Consider the following 23,666-nt stretch of genomic DNA (forward strand, 5'->3'; position numbering starts at 1 on the left):
TAAATTAAGTACCAGTTATGCACTGGGGTCAATGCAGTCGACTTAATCTGTGTGTCTGTCCTTGTTTGTCCCCTCTATGTTTAGCCCTTTGTGGGCAATAAAGAAATAAGAGTTAGTAAATAATACAAAGATAATGGAACAGTCTATTAAGAAAAAATCGCAAATCTTACTACAGCCATTCAGTTGTCACCTTGGGCAAGCCAATTTTTTTCTACTCAGTTCAATAGCACAAGATTGTATTTCCATAAATATTTGGCTTTATCATCATCATCATCATTTAACATCCATTTTCCATGCTGGCATGGGTTGGACAGTTTGGCAGGAGCTGGTGAGCCAGAAGACAACACCAGGCTTCAGCATGTGTTTTGGCATGGTTTTTATAGATGGATGTCCTTCTTAATGACAACTACTTTACAGAGTGGACTGGGTACTTTTGAGATGGCACCAGCACTTGCAATGTCTGTTTTGGCATGTTTTTTTTATGGCTGGATGCCCTCCCTAATGCCAACTATCTTACAAGAAAGGGAAAAAAAAAACATTACACAGTTCTACAAAAGTAAAACACCTCCAGTACTAATCCCTAAATGACCTTCATCTGATCTATAAAAGTACAGTTGAATTATTACATAAAACTTACATATTTTCTACTCTCTTGCTCAAAACAGAATACACCATGTAATAATTCATTTTACATCAAATTTATTCAATAAAACACTCAGCAATTTTTTTGTTTTACTAGGTATTGTCTTAGCAAGAAATTAAAAGAATTCTTTTCATATATTTAAGAAGCCACTCATCTATCATTATGCTAGACTGTCAAGATGAATTACAGCTTTTGTATAGGTACATTCTAAACCCAAGATGTTCCAATATTTTCCTACACAGCCACTATTTAAAGATATTTATAGAGTAAATTATCTTACACTGAAACCAACATTTACATACATTTATCTTTCAAACAATTTATGTAATTTTAAATATCTTACAACTAAGGTAACAGCTAAATGGATATCCAGTTGAGAGATACTTGAAACAGAAACCAAAATTCCTCCAAAATGCATCCTACTTACTTGAAAAAAAAAAGGACATATTGGACAATGTAGCCCAAGGAATACAAAAATACAGAAAGGTTGCTGGAAGCAGGCCTTTGACCTGGGATTAAATAACAACAAACTAGAAACCAGCATGTATAGATTTTCAACAACTTCTACATCAACAAAATATACAGAAACACTCTAGACAAGAGGAATAGCTCCATAGGGTCAACATGCAGAAGCTATAGTAAGTTATGACAAAGAAAAGAAATATTGAGTATTTTTGAATGACTGGAAATGAATAATAACTATGATTGTTTGCTAATAAGGGAGCCTCTATAATGATGATCAAAGCTGCAAGAAATAGCAACAAAATCTCCCTTATACTATACCCTACTGTCTTTAAAAAGAAAAAGACATAGTGCGAATTATAGATCAGGAAACACTATTGCTGTGAATAAGATGAATTGAATGCTTTTGATCATAGATTTGTTTGATCATAGATTTGTTTGATCATAGATTTGTTTGATCATAGATTTGTTTGATCAAGGCCAACTGGAGGAGGAGGAAGCGGAGGATGAGAGGAGGCGGAGGCGGAGGTGGGGAGAAGGGGAGGAGGGGGATTATGGGAGGAGGGTAGTAGTGGTGGGGGGGGGGAAGAGGCAGAGGAGGAGGCATGCATTTCCAAAGTTCAATTAGAACATTATCATAAGCAGGGACATAAACTCTAAAAATTTTAGCTTACCCAGTAATTTACTCAACCCCAATGGCTCTGAATCATGCTGAAATCCATTTAATAGTAAATCCTGAGGAATCAAGACTGATACGACCTTGTGAAGTAAGGGCTGATGTGATATTTCTTGGCTTCAGATTTATACAGTGAAATATTCAATAAAGCATCTTCTCATTCAGCCTTTAGTTTATCCACCACCCTGGGATATTCAATGAGAGTTTTACACGGAATAAACTAATATATTTTCCAGCTTCTGCTGCAATTATCATATACGATTGTATTGTCATTGCTATCATTCCCATCATTGGCATCATTGCTATCGTCATCATCATCAATAATGACAATAATAACAATGACAGAGATGAAAACGATGAGATTCCAATGCCTCTTTTTACTTATTATCTGGGTTTACTTATTATTTGCTACAATATTTTCAGTCGATTTAGTTCTTTTATCATCTCTTGGATGCTGCTAAATATTTTTGAGATCTGATTTGATTATTTGCAACATCTTTGGTCTTCTTCTGCCAAGAGTGCCCTCCCAGAACGGACAGCAATTTCAGTCATTATCCATTCACATCACTGACCATATCAAAACAGGAGGTGCAATGGCCCAGTGGTTAGGGCAGCGGACTCGCGGTCATAGGATCGCGGTTTTGATTCCCAGACCGGGCGTTGTGAGTGTTTATTGAGCGAAAACACCTAAAGTTCCACGAGCCTCTGGCAGGGATAGTGGTGATCCCTGCTGTACTCTTTCACCACAACTTTCTCTCACTCTTACTTCCTGTTTCTGTTGTACCTGTATTTCAAAGGGCCGGCCTTGTCACTCTCTGTGTCACGCTGAATATCCCTGAGAACTACGTTAAGGGTACACATGTCTGTGGAGTGCTCAGCCACTTACACGTTAATTTCACGAGCAGGCTGTTCCGTTGATCAGATCAACCGGAACCCTCGTCGTCGTAACCAACGGAGTGCTTCCATCCATATCAAAACAATTACTACTTCTACCATATACTTCCACACACTTCAATGGATGCCTTTAATGCCCAACTGCACTCTCAGATAACTTATGACCAGCTTCACATGCAGGTTAACAGTGTAAATCCAACAAGTGATGCTCGTTTCTAACAACAAATCTTTTATCTTATACATGTTTCAGTCATTGGATTGTGGCTATGCTGGAGTACCACCTTTGAAGGATTTTAAGTCAAACAGACAGACCCCAGTAGTTATTTTTCTTTTAAAGCTTTTTTTCTTTCTAATTCTATTGAGCAAGGACATGGTTGTCAAGCAGTGGTTGTCAAGCAGTGGGAGAAGTGGAAACAAAAACAAACACAGTGAAGGAACCTCTATGCAGTCAATAGAGACACTTGGAAATAGAAACCAAATTTCCTTCAAAGTGCATCCAACTTATTTGAAAAAAAATGGACATATTGGACAATGTAGTCCATGGTACACAAAAATACAGGATGGGCTTCTTTCAGCTTCTGCCTAAAAAATCCACTCACAAGGTTTTGGTCAACCCAGGGCTATAGTAGAAGAGACTTTCTCAAGGTGACATGCAGGAGGACTGAACATGGAGCCATATGGAAGAGAAGCAAATTACTTACCACTCAGCCCCACCTGTTCAATATCGTGTATCATTACCATGTGATATTATATTTCTCGCACATGCTTCATATAAGTATGCTGTAAAATGTAGAGAGAAATCTTGTTGCCACTTAATTTCTGGCTTTGTTTACTCAAGCTGCTAATTAGTTCACCTAGCTATCAGAATCTATTAATTACATCTAAGGTACTGTCTATGATGTTCATTGATTAGCTGTTCCTATTGCTAGCACTCTCATGCATCTATCACACTGATAGCCTGGTTTGGTGTCAGGCTGCCAGAGATCTCATTGCATTTCTTTTAACCCATTTTTATGGCTTGAATACAGAATATTAAGTTTCAGGTAATTGCTTACCTTATGTACAGCAATGCTACATGGCAGTAAAATACAGGCTATGAATGCAGAGGACATGAAAAGACTAGAAAGAAATTAAGCTACCATGCTCAGCAAATGTGTTGAGAGAAAAAATGGGCATAAAAGGCATCAGATGTAGTGTGCAAGAGAGAACACTGTGCTAGTATGGTCATGTGAAGCATGAGGACAGTTGCATAAAGAAATGGCAATGACTTCTTTATGCAGCTGAAACTTGTGGAAGAGGGAAACCCAGGAAAATGTGGAATGAAGCAGTGAAGACCAACCTAAAGTCGTTGAGCTGTATGGAGGAGAGGAGAAAGGACTGAGATGATTGCTCTACTTGAGAAAACCATCCATCACTGCAAAGATAAGAACCTAAAAGCATATTGCTTCTGTCCATGCCCTCACACCCAATTTGTACTTGTCAAGTCTTCCCCACGACACATCTTTCTAATATCCATTCCTCCATCACTCTTATAACTATAACACTATTTACTGAGCTCCTGTAATTATATGGAAATAGAACTGCACAAGCAACCCTGGACTCTAGGGATAAAGCCTCAAGAACTATAATGAACAGAGGGAATGGTGAACAGAGGCATGAAGAAATCCTAACTCACTAAGCTCATTGCCAAGCCTAACTCGGCTAACAGCATTCTCATTCATAATTTACAATAGTGGGACTCAACTGGGGTCCGTACAAGGTCTTGTTAAAGTTTATGTGCAATAAATTAGTTATACTTCTACAATGCACAAAATATTAAAATTTTTTTTTAATACACAAAATATTAAAATTTTTTTTTAATATACAAAATATTAATTTTTTTTTAATACAATTCCTAATATTTGATTATAATAACAGATTTTTTAAAAAAAACATTGAATTGGTATGAAGGTCCAAGTAGTGTAAAATAGGAACCAAAAGGGTCCATAAGCAAAAAATGGTTGAGAAACACTGATCTACAAGGCTCCCACAAGTCATTCATCTAATTCTGTAATTCTTCAAAATAAATAAATGAAGAGTAGTAAAATGTCATTACATTGTAGATGTTAAAGGGATTACCTAACTACTAAAGTACTAAAATAAGTACTAAAAATGAAATGTCCCACTAGTTATTTGCACAATAAAATTATATGAAATATTTTGAAGGTGTCCCTAAAGTTGATCAAAAAATCACCAAAAATCGTTTCAAGCAGACCAATTATTTCACCAGATTATATTCTTTGAAATATAATATAAAAAAATTTATTGACTCCTTCTCATCATCATTTAATGTCTGTTTACCATGCTGGCATGGGTTGTTAGATGGTTTGACTAGAACTAGTAAGCCAGAGAGCTGAACCAGACTCCAGTCTGATTTGGCTTGGTTTCTACGGCTGGATGCCTTTCCTAATGCTAACCACTCTACAGAGTGTATTGGGTGTCTTTTACATGTCCCCAGCACAGGTATCTTTTCTTTCTTACTCCAAATGATATGTGTCCATGTGACTGCCATATGAGTTGTTAACTAAGAGCATGACAACTGTAGATGGCCAGGTGAGGTAATATTAACCCTTTTGTTACCAACCCAGCTGAAACCGGTTCTGGCTCTGTAATACAAATGTCTTTATTTCATAAGTTTTTAATTAAAATCTTCCACCAAACCTTAGTCACAATTTATATTCCTAACGCTAACTGAATAATAGCTAAGTTATTTTACTAAATTCTTTGTTATATTTAAAATTAATTGAAAGAAACACAGAGCATCTCAAAATAAATACAGTAACAAAAAGGTTAAGTTTGAAGAACACAAAGTACTACAGAGAACACACAGATTCACAAGTCAGAAATGAAATTAAGTTTAAGTTCCTTGTTGAAGCCATTTCAATGTAATTACACCACTTGGAAAAGACAGTGATAGCATGCAATCTTACTGCTCATTTCCTATAAATCTCTAAGATTTTGGATAAGGAAACCAATATGAAGTATGGAGTACCAGTTAATACTAGTCTGTGCACTAATATTAGCAAAAACAACTACTACAAATAAACATACCTTGTAAACAACAAGCTGTATCTATATACAAGGTCTTGTCTGTTGCTATTTATGTTCCATTTGATGTAATTACCATCTGTAGAACATTTAGTGAGTATGTTGCTATAACAGCATGGTAGTTCATGTGTTTCATATTTGAAATGTTGTATAATGTTCTTCAAATGAAAGCATTTTAACAGCCATATGTTGTAAAAAAGAAAGCTTAGCAATTTTACAGCAGAAATTTTAATTTTCAACATTTATTTGTGTAATAATATCAGTGTAGAACATAGGAAGACATACCAAAATGACAACAAAGCACTCCAATTAGAACTTAAGTGATAATACAAAGGCTAGACTAAAGAATTCAATAATTAACCATTTTGATTCCACCTGAGAATATGATTCATAAGATATTCTTAAAATCTCCTGCTTTGAGGTGTTTTTGTTTAAAGTAGGAAACTTAAGTTCTAAATACAAACTTATCATCATCATCATCATCATCATCATTTAATGTCCATTTCCCCATGCTGGCATGCATTGGACAGTTTGACAGGAGCTGGTAAACCAGAAAACTACACCAGGCTTCACCATCTGTTTTGGCAAGGTTTTTACAGCAGGATGCCCTTTCTAATGCCAATCACTTTACAGAGTGGACTGAGCACTTTTTACATGGCACCAGCACTGATGAGATCTAAAAAATTAGGTGGCAATAAGCTGGCAGAATCATTAGCATGCCAGACAAAATGCTTAGCAGCATTTCATCCATCTTTATGTTCTAAGTTCAAATTCCACTGAGGTCGACTTTCCTTTCATCCTTGTGGGATCAATAAAATAAGTACCAGTTGAGCACCAGGGTCAATGTAAATGATTAGCACCCTCCCTCGAACTTGCTGGCCTTGTGCTAAAATTCGAAACAAATATCAAAAAAATTAGTTCTTTTACTAAATTTTTTCCAAATTATTGATTGCATTTCAAAATTTATTGACAGTAACTAACTAGCACTCCATCAGTTATGACGACAAGGGTTCCAGTTGATCTAATCTACAAAACAACTTATTAAATTAATGTACAAGTGGCTGAGCACTCCACAGACGTGCATACACTTAACATAGTTCTCAAGGAAATTCAGCCTGACACTCTGGCACCTGTGTCAGTGGCACATAAGAAAAACACCGAAAACACCATATCCGAGCGTGGCCGTCTGCCAGCCTCGTCTGGCACCTGTGTCGGTGGCACATAAAAAACACCATCCGAGCGTGGCCGTCTGCCAGCCTCGTCTGGCACCTATGTTGGTGGCACATAAAAAACATCATCCGAGCGTGGCCGTCTGCCAGCCTCGTCTGGCACCTGTGTCGGTGGCACATAAAATCACCCACTACACTCTCGGAGTGGTTGGCGTTAGGAAGGGCATCCAGCTGTAGAAACACTGCCAGATCTGACTGGCCTGGTGCAGCCTTCGGGCTTGCCAGACCCCAGTTGAACCGTCCAACCCATGCTAGCATGGAAAGCGGACGTTAAACGATGATGATGACAGAAAGTGATGAAACTGGACCTTTCAGTGTATTACATTTACAATATAGTCACAATAAAGCAACAAGTAAAAGCATGAGACATTGGGGTCATTAGAGTATAATATATATCCCAGATAAGGCATGGGCATTTTTGTATAGACTAGAAATAAAAGTAAACTTACTAGGAAACATAGAAGAGCAGAAACTAGAATTCCACTATATATTCATAATTCCATAAAGTTTGTGTGAATTTAACCCTTTATCATTTAACCCTTTTGTTACTAACCCGGCCAAAACTAGCTCTGGCTCTGTGGTAAAATGTCTTGTTTTCATAAGTTTTGAATTAAAATATTCCACCAAGCCTTAGTCACAATTTACGTTCCTAACACTAGCTTAATGATAACAAAGTTATTTTACTAAATTCTTTGTTATATTTAAAATAATTGAAAGAAACACAGGGCATCTCAAAATAAATACAGTAATGAAAGGGTTAAACCAGGCATATCCAGCACAAATATTCTACCTGTTTGTTGTTCAAAGGCCAGATCAAGTCTCTGACACCTGTCCTACAATGTCTTTCTAAAAATAAAACAATCATATGATCAAAATCCCCAAACCATGAGATAATGCATGATTAATTAATTCAAAAGAATGTGAAAATAGGCTTTACATTTGACAGAAAAATCTGAATGCTAAACTGTTAATTTTATTGTTTGTTTCAATTTTGCAAAAGGGTAACAAAATTGAAAATATATTTTCTGACATAAAATAAATTTCATTTTTTTTCAAAATGAAACAAAACTAACAGTAAGATGGAAAATAATGTTTATTTTTGTAAACTTCCACTTCACTTATATTTGAAAAGTTTACTTCTTTTTTTAATTGCAAAATCTTTGATCAGATCCTCAAAATTATTCTTACATAATTCTGTTTTTATATTTAGTAAAGATAAGGCATCTTGAATATTATTTCAGCAAGTTTTAAAATGATTTCTTTTGTACCATAAGCCATTTACCATTTCTGTGTGCCTCCTTCCCTTTATGCACTAAGCATGTGCTTATATTGCTTCTTGGGTAATCCAGCTCTGACAAACACAAACATTTTTTCTCATTTTCTATGACAACTGGTGAACAATATTATCATTAATTACAGGTTTGCAATAGATGAATCACCATTTTATGGTATTTCTACCATGAATCATTACAGAAAAATATTCTTAAGAATATTCTTGAAGAGCAACAGTTTTTCAGTTTTCTCATCCTTTAGTTCACTTACGTTTGCTTGTGACGGACGTATACATACAAGTGTGTGCGTGTGTTTGTATATTATATATATATATAAATATTACAAAGGTACGGATGTATATATATATATATATACACATACATATACATATATATATAAATATATATATATATATATATATATATATATATACATATATACATCTGTACCTTTGTAATATTTATTCATTTTACAGGTGTTAGAGTATTCTATATCTGCAAGATTTGGTATTCTTACTCTATAACAGCAGTTTTGCCTGTTCTGGAATATAAAGTTTCTATGTCAAGAGTTTTAATGAGTAAAACATCTTAGTTGTCTTCTAAACTCAAAGGAAGGAGTTATCCAAATATGCAACAAAACAGTAGCAGTCTTGTTACATTGTAACTTTAATCAGCTCAGATCTAGCAGGCCAGTAGTTAGTCAGTGAAAAGATTAGGTACAATGCACAGATCCAGGGCTCCAGATATGACATATTTCAGCCCAATTAAGAACCACACTGCACATTCCACCATCCTGTAGCTTATTATATATGGTGCATATCAGATGTTCTTTAGTGTCCTGTTTGCCTGTATGCTTGTAGTTTTGTATTGCACTTGCTGGGGAATCGAAAAATAACTGATTCTACTCAGTTATTTTTCAATAGAATGCAAAATTGCAGAAAAAACAGATGTTACCCAAAATAAAAAGAAGAAATACACTGCAATCGTCGTCGTCGTCGTCATCCTCCAACATGCATTTTCCATACTGGAATGGGCTGGACGGTTTGGTCTGATTTGCTTGGATTCTATGGCTGGATGCCCTCCCTAAAACCAACCACTTTACAGTGTATATACTGGGTGATTTTTACGTGGAACGACACCACAGTTAAAGTAAGAGAGACTGACTCGGTCACAATTCATCAGTTGCTGTTCTTTTATACATATTTCTGTAGTGATGTGCATCTCAGCACAATATTAGGGGCTAATGAGGTTTTTTGTATCATTGCAATGTTGAGTGTATGAGCTTTTGAATTCATTTAACCATAACAAAACAAAGACAGTGCTTTTATGATGGCATTGTAGGTGTGTCTGAATTTTGAGGGTAATTGAACATTTAATGTCAAAGACATCAAATTTTAGCACTTACACTCCTTCTTCCTGGTAGTATTTGATTTGGAGTATTTTGGATGCAACGTGCAACCTGATATGAAGTATATGCTTTTTTTTCTTTGTTATGGCTGTTGTTGTCCAATCCAAAGTCATCCTTGATCAATCATACCTATGATTAACCCCTTAGCATTCAAACCCATCATATCCATCCCAAGTATCCTACCCTACAATGTCATTCTAAAAATAAACAATCTCATCATGAAAATCTCAAAGCTATAAGATAACACGTGATTAATTCAAAACAATATGAATAAATAATTTGAGTGAGTAATCTCAATGCTGAAGGGTTAAGGGCATTTCTGCATTAAATATCTTTTATTTTTCCCAACACAGTCCTTCTATGATCACATTATACAATGTATCCTCCTCTAAGATGATAAAGTGGGATTTGTATAAGATTTGGTTACTATTTCTAACATATTGAGCATGGAAGCTTCCTATGATTTTTGTAGTTTGCAGTGAAAAGATCTGGAAATGGTACAGATAAAACAAGCATTTAATGGATCTAATATATCATTTCTACACTGGTGTTGTTTTTATTTATTGTTTCTTTTCCTTTTGCATTAGCTAAATGTACTTCCTGTGAGTGCTTTTAAAATGTTTGTGTAGGATTTCACCTTTTCTATGATCAACTCAACAATTATACCTTCAACCAGCAGAGTTTGGTCAAGCCCACACAAGAACTTCTCTGAGCTTGCCAGATCACTTATCAATAATTCTTGGTTTATTAAATTCATCTCTGCCTCTAGAGGATGTGTCATAATTATCAAAATAATAATGAAGACCAGCTCCATTTGAGAGGAGGGAGATAATATCAAGATTCAAGAACTCTCTGAAACTGATATGTCATTAAGGAAAATGACAAGCTTATTGTCTGGAGATAAGAAGATAGTCATGAACATATTTCTGATTCCATAACCATCACCAGCATGACAATTTTCAAACCTTATTTCCAGTAGCCAAAGGATTTAGACTTCTGTAAAACAGAGGAAAAGACATTTACAGCCTAGGTAATTTGCATAATTTAACCCTTTCGTTACCAACCCGGCTGAAACTGGCTCTGGATCTGGCTCTGTAGTACAAATGTCTTGTTTTCATAAGTTTTACATTAAAATATACCACCAAACCTTAGTCACAATTTATGCTCCTAACACTAGCTTAACCCATTAGCATTTAAACTGTCCATATCCGGCCAAAAGTATTCTGCCTGTTTTATGTTCAAACTGGCCATATCTGGTCTCTCACACCAACCCTACAATATCGTTTTAAAAATTAACAGCTACCTCATCAAAATCTCATAGCTACAAGATAATGCATGATTAGTTCAAAACAATGTGGATAAAGAAGCATTAATTTTGGTAGAATAATGTGAACACTAAAGGGTTAATGACAACTAAGTTATTTTACTAAATTCTTTGTTATATTTAAAGTAATTGAAAGAAACACAGAGCATCTCAAAATAAATACAGTAACAAAAGGGTTAAACAAAGTATGGTAAGAGAACTAACTCAAAGTAGCCAATGCTCATATGCAACATTTTCCCCACACTGTATTATATGTAGATATCTACTCATATCCATTTACCACCTATATCTGTACACTCACTTCTTTTGAGCATATCTGCAACATTCACTATTTTTAGGTATACTGTAATATGTTCATCCATTTGGCATATAATCCTTGATGTTGAAAATGAAGCTTCATATCATATGGACAGTTTATTAATGTCAGTATGTGTCACAGCTACTTTGATATATTTAGAGAACATGAATGAAACCATTTTAACTTAATCATGCATTTTTGTTTATTTTCTTCAGAATTTACAATTCTCAATGAATCAAGACAACACTGAAGTGAAAATAGTACTTTAATACTAGTACCAATGGCTATTTTTATCCATTTCTTCATTTAATGTCAACCTAAATTTTAACCCCCTTGGAATGAAGGAACAAAATAAGAGAATGACTGAATGAATGAATACTATTCTGTATACTTCTTAACAACGTCACTATTCTTATCAAGTGAGAACTGTACATACACATGGACACGGACACACACACACACACACACACACACACAAAATAGGTATACAATACACACAGCTATTGAAAAAAAGGGGAAACAGTATTGACTGAGCACAATAAAGAATGTCACATTTATGAAACATTAGTATTGCTCTTTATATCTTGAAGTGAAAATTTTCATGAAAGCTGAACATTGGTTTCTGTATTTTATTTTTGTTGATTATAGTTGTCCTTAACAAAATTATAATAATAATTCAGTGATACAGTTTGAGGTACTTCTCATAGCATCAAAAATTGAGTAGGAAAGAAAACAAAGATAGCAACAAATCACTTGTGTTAAGATTCCTTTTAGAGCAAAAGGTCTTAAAGAAATGCTGGAAACTTCAGAATTTAGTCTTGTATCTTTGGATCTACAATTCAAATCCTACCACATATACTTTCCTTTATCCATACTAAGTTGATAAAATAACTAGCAATCAAATATGGTCACTTTATATGACTGTATCTAGAGCCTCCTTCAGTCATGGTGATGTGTTTAATCACGAACCTCCTTGACCCTCTTTTAATTTTGAGCCTCCTTCAATCTTGAGCCTCCTTTAATCTTGAGCTTCCTTCTATCATGGCTTACCATGGGTTTCTGTATCTCAAGGTAGGCCTGGGTAAGATTCTTTGTGTGTGTGTGTGTGTGTGTGGAAGACTAAAAGCTGCTCATGTCAGCAAGTCTCCTTTCTCCATGCTTCTGATGATGTTCAAAGGAAAGGCAATCTGATTTAGCAAGGTTTCTACAGCTAGATGCCCTTCCTAATGCCAACCACTCCAAGAGTAGTGGGTGCTTTTTATGTGCCACTGGTACAAGAGCCAGTCAGGCAGCACTGGCATCGACCATGTTCAGATGGTGCAACTGGCACGGTGAGCCAGTCAGGTGGCACTGGCATTGGCCATGACTACAATTTTGATTTTACTTAAATCAAAATAGGTCTTCTCAAGCACAGCATATTGCCCAATGATTCTGGAGTACTTTTAAATGGGTTGGTTATGTGACACTGGTACTGGCCCTGGCTGCGATCTCACTTTACTTGCCAGGTCATTGGCTTTGATTTCGATTTCTGTATCTAGACAATATAAATAATATGTTCCAGGGTGAACTTCTTTAGTTCTTATTATCTAACTTTTCAAAATGCACTTAGATCAACTTTGCCTCTCATTCTTTCAGGACCAATGAAGAAAGTACCAGTTCAGTTCTTGGGTTAATTTTTCTTTGCTCCTCACCACACACACACACACATGCACACACACACACACACACACACACACAACTACTGCCATTTCCTCTTGGTAAAGTGAATTTTATATACTGAATATCATTAAAATCCTTAAAACTATCAACAGCAACAGCAGCCGTCCAAGAATTTGGACCTGGAGATTTCCATTTCCAGCGACTTCGAGGGCCACCTCCCAGTGGTGTCGGGCATCAATGAAGAGCCCTCGACTACAACAAGATGACCAAAGTTTTGGTTTTTTCCAAGGTTTGGGATCTCCTGCCCCTAAGCCCTAAACCATCACCTAAACACCCTTACCCATCTTGTTGCTTAACAACAACAACAACAACAACAACAACAGCAACAGTGGCGGCAGCAGCAGCAGTAGTGACAGTGGCAGTAGCAGCTGCTGCAGCAGCAACAGTAGCAGCAGCTATCATCAGGTAATCTCTACATGTCTGAACCCAATTAGGGCCTTAGAACTCAAAAGGGCCTTAGACTCAATTAAGGCAGCTATTTGAAGCTGCTGGAAACTGTGGTCAATCTCTGGCTGGAGAAGGTTGCTACTGGAAGGACATATGTGTAACAGTAGGATTTGGTTCCTTGCCATACTGCTTTCTTGTTTCCTGTCTATGGAGTGATTAGTTCCTCAACCATTTACTACTCACAAAAATTAAGAGATAAACACTTGCTCAGTGGATCAGATCACACAAGTCCATCATAGAATAGACATATGTATTGCTTTTTAATATCACTTGTTCTTTGAGGACAGCGAGCTGGTAGAACTGTTAGCACACTGGACGCAGTGCTTAACAGCATTTCATTCATTTTTATGTACTGAGTTCATATTCTGCTGAGGGCAACTTTGCCTTTCATCCTTTTAGAGTTGATAAAATAAGTACCAGTTTGATCGCAGGGCTGATGTAATTGACATACCTCACCCCCTACCCTGGAATTACTGACTTTCTGCCAAAATTTGAAACCAATATTATTCATTGTTTGAAGTAGAATATCTGCCACTCATCTATTTAACTCAAATAAAATTGGATTAGATACAATAGATTCCATGTTCAAGAGAAATGCATAAAAATGCCAAAATTTTTGGTTTCATTTCTTTAAAATGGTGCCAAATTAACAAAACAAAAATCCAGTGTTTGATTGAACAACTGAAAGTAGGGTAGGTCAACCCTGGTTGGCAAATGAAATAAGTGCAATAAACTATGAGTTGCTATGACAGAAGATTGTTTAGATTTAATATATAAACAGATTATACAAGAAGAAATAAGTGAGTTCTTTGTTTACCATTCATTTTGTAAAGGGGTTTGTGAAACAGCTTCAGAATGTCTTGAGATATTATTAAAATATCTTTACATCTTTATTTACATTTCAGTAACTCAACTAAAAGTTAAATGAGCAAAATGTTGTTTTCTTTTTCATAGGAAAAAATGTTGTTGTGATAACATTCCATCTCATCTTCACAAAAAGTTGGTTCATGTGATGTGGATAGCAAATACAGTTAGTATTGTAAATATAGCATTCCTTATGTGGACAGACTTTAGCAAAGCCAATATTTTCTTTCAAATGTAAGATGCAATGTGTGTGTGTGTGGTGTGTGTGTGTGTGCACTATTGCTCTCTTTATCTTACTCTCTAACTCACTCTTCTTTCTCATCCAACAGGGGTGTACATGCATCTACTCTTTCAGCAAGACACCTATCCCAACCCCTCAACACCTTGAATCTCTCATCAGCTGGGACAAAGCCACCACCCATCAATACTACTCGACCCTCCCAGCCGAGGGGCTTTTTGTCTTGCAAGATACATGACAACTCTGTTAGTACATTATTTACGTTTGATGGATATTTGTCCTCATCTTGTTTGTTGTTAACACAATGTTTTGTGTGACACCGGTATCTGCCACAACTGTGATTTTGCTTGGCTTGATGGGTCTTCTCAAGCACGAGATAATGCCAAAGGTTTTGGTCATTGCCTCTGTGGGGCCCAACACTCAAAAGGAGCTCAGCCACCTTGCCTCCATGAAGCCCACTCAAAAGGAACTCAGCCACCTCACCTCACCTCCATGAGGTCCAACATTCGAAAAGAACTCAGCAACTTTGCCTCCATGAGGCCTAATGCTCAAAAGGAATTCAGTGACTACACCTCCATGCGGCTCAACACTCAAAAGGTACTCAGCCACTTTACTTCCATGAGGTCCATGAGAATTCATATGATTATGAAAAAGAACTTTTTTTAAAATTTTCTTTTTAAAATCTGAGTTTAAAATAATCTGAATTTTTTACTTAAATCCCAGCAATAGGCCATCAAGTGTGTTTATGGGAAGAAAGATATTGAAAAACATTAAGACATCAGAGTGATAAAGAAATGAGGAGGGTAACAGGTGGTTGCGAGATGTGCTAAAAATAATAGCTAAATAGTGCTTAAATCACACACATGTTTTTGCGTAATTATATGAATGCCTGTGTGTAGAACACATATTTGTAAAAGATTTTCTGAATATTCCCAAAAATGAAAAAAAGTTATGCAGGGTTATATGAAGTGCTTAAACCAGAATTCCACCACCCCCACCAAAAAAAAAAAAAATAGTGGAGCATATTGTTGTAATAATATCAGTCACATACCTCTTTAACTGACACTTGTGGTGCAGGAAGAATCATGATTTCTTTGAATATATTTAGTTTTCCTGAGGTTAATTTACCACAATGCATTAGGGTTACCATAGGAATCGGTAGACGATATTTAAAATCCACCTGAAGATATAAAAACATTAATTAATTATACAAATAAATACAAGAATCATTTTCAATCTGAAATTCCAAGGAAAAAAATCATGAGTATAGAGCCCAGTGGTCAGAAGGTGACCACTACTTCTGGTCAAGTAGCCCATCCCTCTCAAAAAGTCCCTAAATAAGGATTGTTTAAGAATGTTGAACGAACCACTCATGTTTCCAAAAGTGAATTATCCAAACCTCCAAGAATTCCTTTTAACACATGGCTATGATGCTCCCCCACTACTTCTGCTCGTGATCAGAGATGCACATATCGTCAGCCACTAAGGGACATGCTCAACTGGTTACGGTCAAACAACTGACAAGCAAATCTGTGGTATTGAGCAGAATATTTGCTGTAGCCCATCTTTTATACCAAGACAAAACAATGTACATTATTATTATTATTATTATTATTATTATTATTATTATTATTATTATTGTTATTATTATTATTATTATTATTATTATTATTATTATTATTATTATTACTACTACTACTACTACTACTGAGGTGGCAAGCTGGCAGAATCATTAACATGCTGGACAAAATGTTTAGCAGTATTTCCGTTGCTGTGTTCTGAGCTCAAATTCCACCAAGGTAACTTTGTTTTTCATCCTTTCAGAGTTGATAAATCAAGTACCAGTGAAACATTGGGGTCAATGTAATCGACTAATCCCCTCTCTCCTCTTGTTCTGCTTAATCTATTTTGTCTTTCTATGGTATGTATCCTTATCTACGCAGTCATTTGTGTGCATGTATGTGTTGCATGTGTGTGTTTTGTGTGTGTGTATATGAGTTTGCTTACTACACTGTTTGTACCCGTGTCTTCTATTTAGTTATTTTATTTATTTGGTTATTTTCTTATTTATTTGTTTTTTCTTTTTCATTTGGTCTTTAGTATGTGTACATGTAGAGGAAACACATGGGGTAAAAGAGTCATTGAAGCAGTCACAGGGTATGTGACAAAGCTTTGACAAAGAAACTAAAATAATGATAATAATAATAATAACAATAGTAATAATAATAATAATAATAATAATAATAATAATAAAATAATAATAATAATAATAATAATAATAATAATAATAATAATAATAATAATTATAATGAAAGACCAAAACAATAAAGTTTGCTTATTGATCGACATGAGCATCCCCTGTGATCATAATATCTCGGCGAAAGAGTTTGACAAGCTCAGAAAATATAAAGACCTGCTCATTGAAATTGAGAAAATGTGGCATCTCAAGGCGGTTACAATACCAGTGATCATAGGAGCACTAGGAATGATCAAGAAGGGAACCAAAAATTATATGAGAATGATCCCTGGCTTACCATCCCTGCAAGAAGTGCAAAAGATTGTCTTAACTGGTACATCACACGTATTGAGAAGAGCATTGTCGATGTGAGAACTATTACTACCCATGTATTTTAATTTAACTTTAAAAAAAAAAAAAATGAACGAACTAGTGAGTTTAGCTTAATGGCCTACCAATGTATACTATGAGTTTCTTTGCCCTAGGAGTCGGGAAGACACTCTGCAAGAAATGGAAGCAAATTTGAAAGAAGAAGAAACAAAAAAATAATAATAATAATAATAATAATAAAACTGAAATGAAAACCAAGTATATAGTGTGTGCATTTAATTGCCAAAATATGACCATCCCCAAGTATAACATCTTTTTCCTATTTATGTGTATCTCTTTCAATGTTATTTAAATTAACATGAAAAATATGGTATCATAGTGTTTATAGGATTTTAGGAATTTTTTTTTTGAGCTCTACTGTTCTTTTGCTTACTGTTTTTGAAATTTGAATAAATTTTACCTCATTGACAATGGAGTGCCAATTACAAAAAAAAAAAAAAGAAAAAGAAAAATAAAGAAAAAAGAAACAAATTTATTTGACAGCCCTATACATGTACAATCCTCTCGCACCAGTCCATTAATGAAATAGATACATAGAGGCCTCTTCACACTGACACTAACTTTACCATGTGTAAATGATGGGTTGAAACTTCTGAAAGTATGATTCTTCACATAATATGATCTTTTGTTATGTAGTTTTTACCAAGGTGAAGTATTTTCTTATCACTTATCTACTTGACTCTCTGTTTATGACATGCAAATCTCTTGTGGAATTTGGAAAATTAGGTTTTTCTTTTCATTTGTCATAAATTGCTATCAACAAACTATATTCTGTCTGTTTCCACTGAAAGAAATGGTAGCGTACTTCAAGAGTATTTACCACTGTTGTGAGCACATTAATTGCTGTTATCTTTACAGTCGAGATAAGGTAATTGTAGAAGACATCGGTAATATAAATTGTCATTTGAGAAGTACAACCATAACAGAAATCATGTTAGTTTTTGACAATGATAAGCTATTTCTCTGTGTCCTCTGTGTGTGTGTGAATGTAAGTATATGCATGTGTGTGTGTACGTGTATACATGAGTGTATCTTCATACTTATCAACATATGTATATATATATATACATATGCATACAAGAATAGATATATATGCATATATATATATATATATATATGCATATATATATATATATATATATATATATATATATATAATATATATATATATATATATATATATATATATATATATATATATAATATATATATATATATATATATAGAGAGAGAGAGAAAGAGAGAGAGATAGATAGATACAGATATAGATATATATACACATATATAAGTGTATGTGCCCATATACACACATATATATATCCATATGTACATATACATTCTGACAAACATATATATGTGTATTCATACTCATATTTATTCATATACACACACACTCACACGTACATATTTAAACACCACACACACACACCTCATATCCATACACATTGCACACTGTTAACCACTGAAAATTAATCCAGTTTCAACATCAAGACATGTTGAAGTGAGTTATTTAAGATAACAGACAATATACCAAGTTGTGTTCATCAACAGAGAAAAGCAACATATAACAAGGCAAGCAAAAATCTTACATTTGAAAGAGATTGGATGTAGGCTGCATGGTCTAGATTGCTTCTCCTTTTTTGTGCTATGTGTTTATATTTACTTCAGAAAGAGTGCATTGCATCTCTAATAATCTTTATGTAGAAGAAAGAAGAGCTAAGAATGTGTTTGTGTTGAGTTGAGTAAGTACTGTTTATATTTTCTTGTAAGAAAATTAGTATTGTAGCAAGAGAGTGTTGTTACTGTGAAGGTTTGCGGCTTAGTGGTTAGGGTAATTAGCTCACAATCATAAGATGGTGAGTTTGATTCCAGATGATACATTGTAGGCATAGGAGTGGCTGTGAGGTAAGTAGCTTGCTTACGAACCACATGGTTCCGGGTTCAGTCCCACTGCGTGGCACCTTGGGCAAGTGTCTTCTACTATAGCCTCGGACTGACCAAAGCCTTGGGAGTGGATTTGGTAGATGGAAACTGAAAGAAGCCCATCGTATGTGTGTGTGTGTGTTTGTGTTTGTCCTCACCAACATCGCTTGACAACCAATGCTGGTGTGTTTACGTCTCCGTAACTTAGCGGTTTGGCAAATGAGACCGATAGAATAAGTACTAGGCTTACAAAGAATAATTCCTGGAGTAGATTTGCTCGACTAAAAGCAGTGCTCCAGCATGGCCACAGTCAAATGACTGAAACATGTTAAAGAGTAACCTTGAGAAAGACTCTTTATTTTATGTTGCCCCAGTCCACTCAGCTGGCAAAAATTGAGTTGTACCTGTAATTCAAAGGGCCAGCCTTGTCACATTCTGTGCCATACTGAATCTCTCTGAGACCTAACTACATTAAGAGTATGCATGTCTGTGGAACATTCAGCCACTCACATGTTAATTTCATGAGCAGGCTGTTCAATTGATCAAATCAACTGTAACCTTCATTGTCAGTTTTTAATGTCATTACTTCAAATTCTGCATAGTTTTAAACACATTCCAGAGTTGAACTACAAGTGTTGTTGTCATTATTTAGCCTCAAAATTCAATTGTGACTCTTCTAGATTAATTCTCTTCTTAATTAGTTGTACTCTTTCAGTAACTGTCATAACCTGGGCCAACTATTTGATGGTGCTGCTGTAGCTTCCCTTCTTCAGTGCAGAATTAATAGTCAAGACTATTTCAGCATTTTATCTGATCAATTTCATCCTATGGTTGCAGAACTGTTTCCGGAGGGAAACGCAATCTTTCAGGATGATAATGCACCAATTCACAAAGCTAAAGTTGTTACTGAATGGCATGAGGAACATTTTAGTGAAGTTGAACATCTTATCTGGCCACCACAGTCCCCAGATCTCAATATTATTGAACATTTGTGGTGCATTTTAGAAAAACAAGTAAGCATTGATATCCTCCACCATCATCACTACAAGAACTGGAAACTGTTTTAGCTGAAGAATGGACAAAAATTCCTTTGGAAACAATTCAAACTTTGTACGGGTCCATACCTCATAGAATTTAAGCTGTAATTACTGCCAAAGGCGGTCCTACCCCATATTAAAATAAATTTGTTTGAAATTTTAAGAGGTTTCCACTATTTTGTCCAACTCCTGTATATATTCATGTATACATACTTATACATAAATGTTTGTATATATATATATATATATATATATATATCTGCATGTGTGTACATGTATCAAACCATATATGCTAACTAGAATTTTATCATGCATGCCTCTTACATTGAAATTGTCTCAGCTTACATACAGTTTGCTCAATATCTTCTTCATCATCACCACCACCACCACCATCATCATCATCAACATGGTATAAAACAAACAAAAGAACCTTTGGTTATATAACTCTCTCTCTCTCTCTCTCTTCCTTTCTGTCTCCGTCTCTCTCTCTGTCCCTGTATATCATTTTAAAATCACTTGTAAAATGTCAGGAATTATTTAGATAAGTTCGCTAAGGTCAGGAAATCCACTATAAATAATACAAGAGTGATTGTAAACACAGCATGAGAAATACCTCTCATAGGATACTTTCCTTAGTATTTAATCTGTGGTTCCTCACGCAGCAGTCCACCAAAACAGAATATGTATATAAATAAATTTTAAGACTTAAATTTTAAAAAGAAATAGTTGAAAATGAATCAGGAACTCACTAACTGAAAAAATACCCAAACTAAAATCAAAGGACCTCATTCCAGCGACGATTTCATCTCAATCGAAAGAGAGGGGCTTTCTCCGTCCGGGTTGCGGATCCGTGGAATAAGCTGCCGGACGAGATAGTGAAGATGCCGACGACCGCTCGGTTCAAAGTCTCCCTTGACCACAAATGGCCTGAACTCTTTGCATGAACACCACCCTGTACATAACTCCATGTCCCCCTACATGGCCTTGCTGTTTGCTTTATGAGCCAAAATATTAACTTAACTTAACTTAAGCAATGAGATCCAGTAATAGATAGCTTTTACTAACTTTATACAACATGTGTCTTAGTGGTTAATGCATTCAGCTCTCGATCATAAGGTCAAAGGTCATGAATTTAAATTCCGGTGGTGTGTTGTGGCCTTAAGCAAGATTCTTTATTTCACATTGCTCCAGTTCACTCAACTGGCAAAAACGAGTAGTAGTTCAATGAAGTTAGTTACCTTCTTGAGTCATACTGATTCAGGCCAGTTTCCCAGTTTCATGGCATATGTATTCCCCACCGGATGGAACGCTGGTTGATCAAAGGATTATTCATTCTTGTCAGCTGAGTGGACTGGAGCAATGTGAAATGAAGTGTTTAGCTCAAGAACACAACATGTTGCCTGGTCCAGGAATCAAAACCGCAATCTTGTGATCATGAGTCCCATACCCTAACCACTAATCCACATGCCTCCACATAGTAGTTCAATGGACCAGCCTGGTCACATTTGGTGTGTCATGCTAGATCTCCCTGAGAACTATCGTAAGGGTATACATGTCTGTGGAGTGGTCAATCATGTGCATGTTAATTTCACAAGTAGGCAGTGCTGTTGATCAAATCAACTGGAACTCTTGTCATCATAAGTAACGGAGTGCCCAGCCACACACACAAGTAAATATTTGTGTGCTCTGGTCAAAATGATATTAAAAAAATAAGGGATACTTTGGTATAATGGTAGCAAATCTGCCATGACCACAGAAGATGTGGGCTTGAGTCCCACAGGCAGCTTTTGACTTTTTCCCCAATGGTGCTCCAGTATGACTGCAGTCATATGGCTGGAATGTATAAGAGAAATGTCTATCTTAGTGTGTATGTATATGGGTTCACCTGTACTCGTAACAATTTTTGTATACATATATATATATGTATATACACACACATACACACATGTACATACATGCTCATGGCTTCTCAGCCTTTTGGCTAAGATCAGAATACAGTATATACATGTTCAAACACACAAACAATTTGACTCATTATAAGCAATGTGAAACCAAACCCAAGTCGCCTTGTCTAAATAATGATCTATTGCATTGGCATAAACTAACGAAGGATCTTCTATGCAGGTACACATCCTGCTAAAAATAGCAGTCAAATCTCTCCCAAATCACACAATAGCATCTTTTAAAAAAAAGGAAGATCATCACATGCTTGCAAAAATAAGGTGGGCTGGTCATGGCTGAAAATCCTTTGATCATAGGTCTGCTTCCTCAAGGCTGATTGTGGACTAAAGGATAGCAACAACAACAATAGCACACCAACTATACAATAATGATGTCATCGTCATCATCATCATTACCATTTTCATTTAATATCGTTTTCCTATGCTGGTATGCGTTGGACAGTTTGACAGAAACTGGTGAGCTAGAAGACTATGTCAAATTCCAGTGTCTTCTTTGCAGTGGTTTCTACTACTAAATACTTCTTCCTAATGTCAACTATCTTACAGAATATATTGTGTGCTTTCTACATGGCACTGGCACCAATGATGTCACCAAGTAACTCACTCAAATTTGTCTGTATCATCTGGAAAAAAAGAAAGGACACATTCATTGGTTCATGTAGTCAGGGGTACACTGTGCAGTATCTCTGAATAAAATTAAGTGGGTTGGTCACAGGTGGAATGTCTTTGATTATGGGTCTCTTTAATAAGAGTTGACTTCTGACTAAAATGTGACAATAGCAATTGTATTGCTACCTCTCATCTCTGAGTGGGGAGTAGTATTGAGGGAGGTGGCTATATTCCAGGTGACAAGCAGTTATATAACGACCAACTACAGGTAGTAAGCTACTAAATTCTTATATTCTCTTGATTTCCTGTAATTCAGACCACCTCATCATCCCATAAGACAAAATGGAAAAAGCATTGCTCCAGGGGATGGCAAGAGAGATGCACCGGAATATCCACTCTGACTCATGGGCTCATACTTGCAGACAGCCATCTCCATCCTGATAGCAGGGAGCAGGGATATGGTCCAGGGGCTGCAAACATCGGAAGTCTCCACTACAACAGGCTTAACCATAAACTTGTCGGAGAACAAACAATACTATGGCAGTTTGCTCTTCTCAGCCTGATGAGCAGCAGAGCCTGGGCTTGTAGCTGAACACACCAGACTGCTGCTGGAGATGTCACATCATGTAGCTATCCCAAATAAGGGGCATACTGCCATAGAGCAGGAAAATTGTCATATCATCAAGCCTTTGACCGTCCCCTCAGTCTAACCCAACTGGCTCAAGCTGGGAAGGGAAGCTTGTGGTGTCTAGGCTATGCTTTATGATTTTGTTAAGGACAGCGTGGCACAGAAGGTAACCAGCATTTTAGGGGCATGACAATGGGTGGAGGCTGAAGGAATCCACAGTGAATCCACAGCGGCATTCATGAGGTTTACAGATCTAGAGAGGCCAAGCCTCCATGGAAATGCCAAAGTGCAGACAATCACTATCAAGCTGAGTGCCAGTCAC

The 23,666-nt window shown here is 36.0% G+C and overlaps 1 protein-coding gene across 3 annotated transcripts in view; it reads right to left on the reverse strand.

The window, feature by feature from the left end:
* LOC115219336 (enolase 4-like) overlaps window positions 1–23,666 on the reverse strand; it is a 179,093-nt gene that overhangs the window by 48,449 nt on the left and 106,978 nt on the right. For all 3 annotated transcript variants that reach the window (XM_029789497.2, XM_036508984.1, XM_036508983.1), the window contains exon 8: window positions 15,612–15,740. In XM_029789497.2, coding sequence (XP_029645357.1) covers window positions 15,612–15,740 — 129 coding nt within the window. The remainder of the gene's footprint in view (window positions 1–15,611; window positions 15,741–23,666) is intronic.

Source organism: Octopus sinensis, linkage group LG14 (genome assembly GCF_006345805.1).
Source record: "Octopus sinensis linkage group LG14, ASM634580v1, whole genome shotgun sequence".
Taxonomy (NCBI): domain Eukaryota; kingdom Metazoa; phylum Mollusca; class Cephalopoda; order Octopoda; family Octopodidae; genus Octopus; species Octopus sinensis.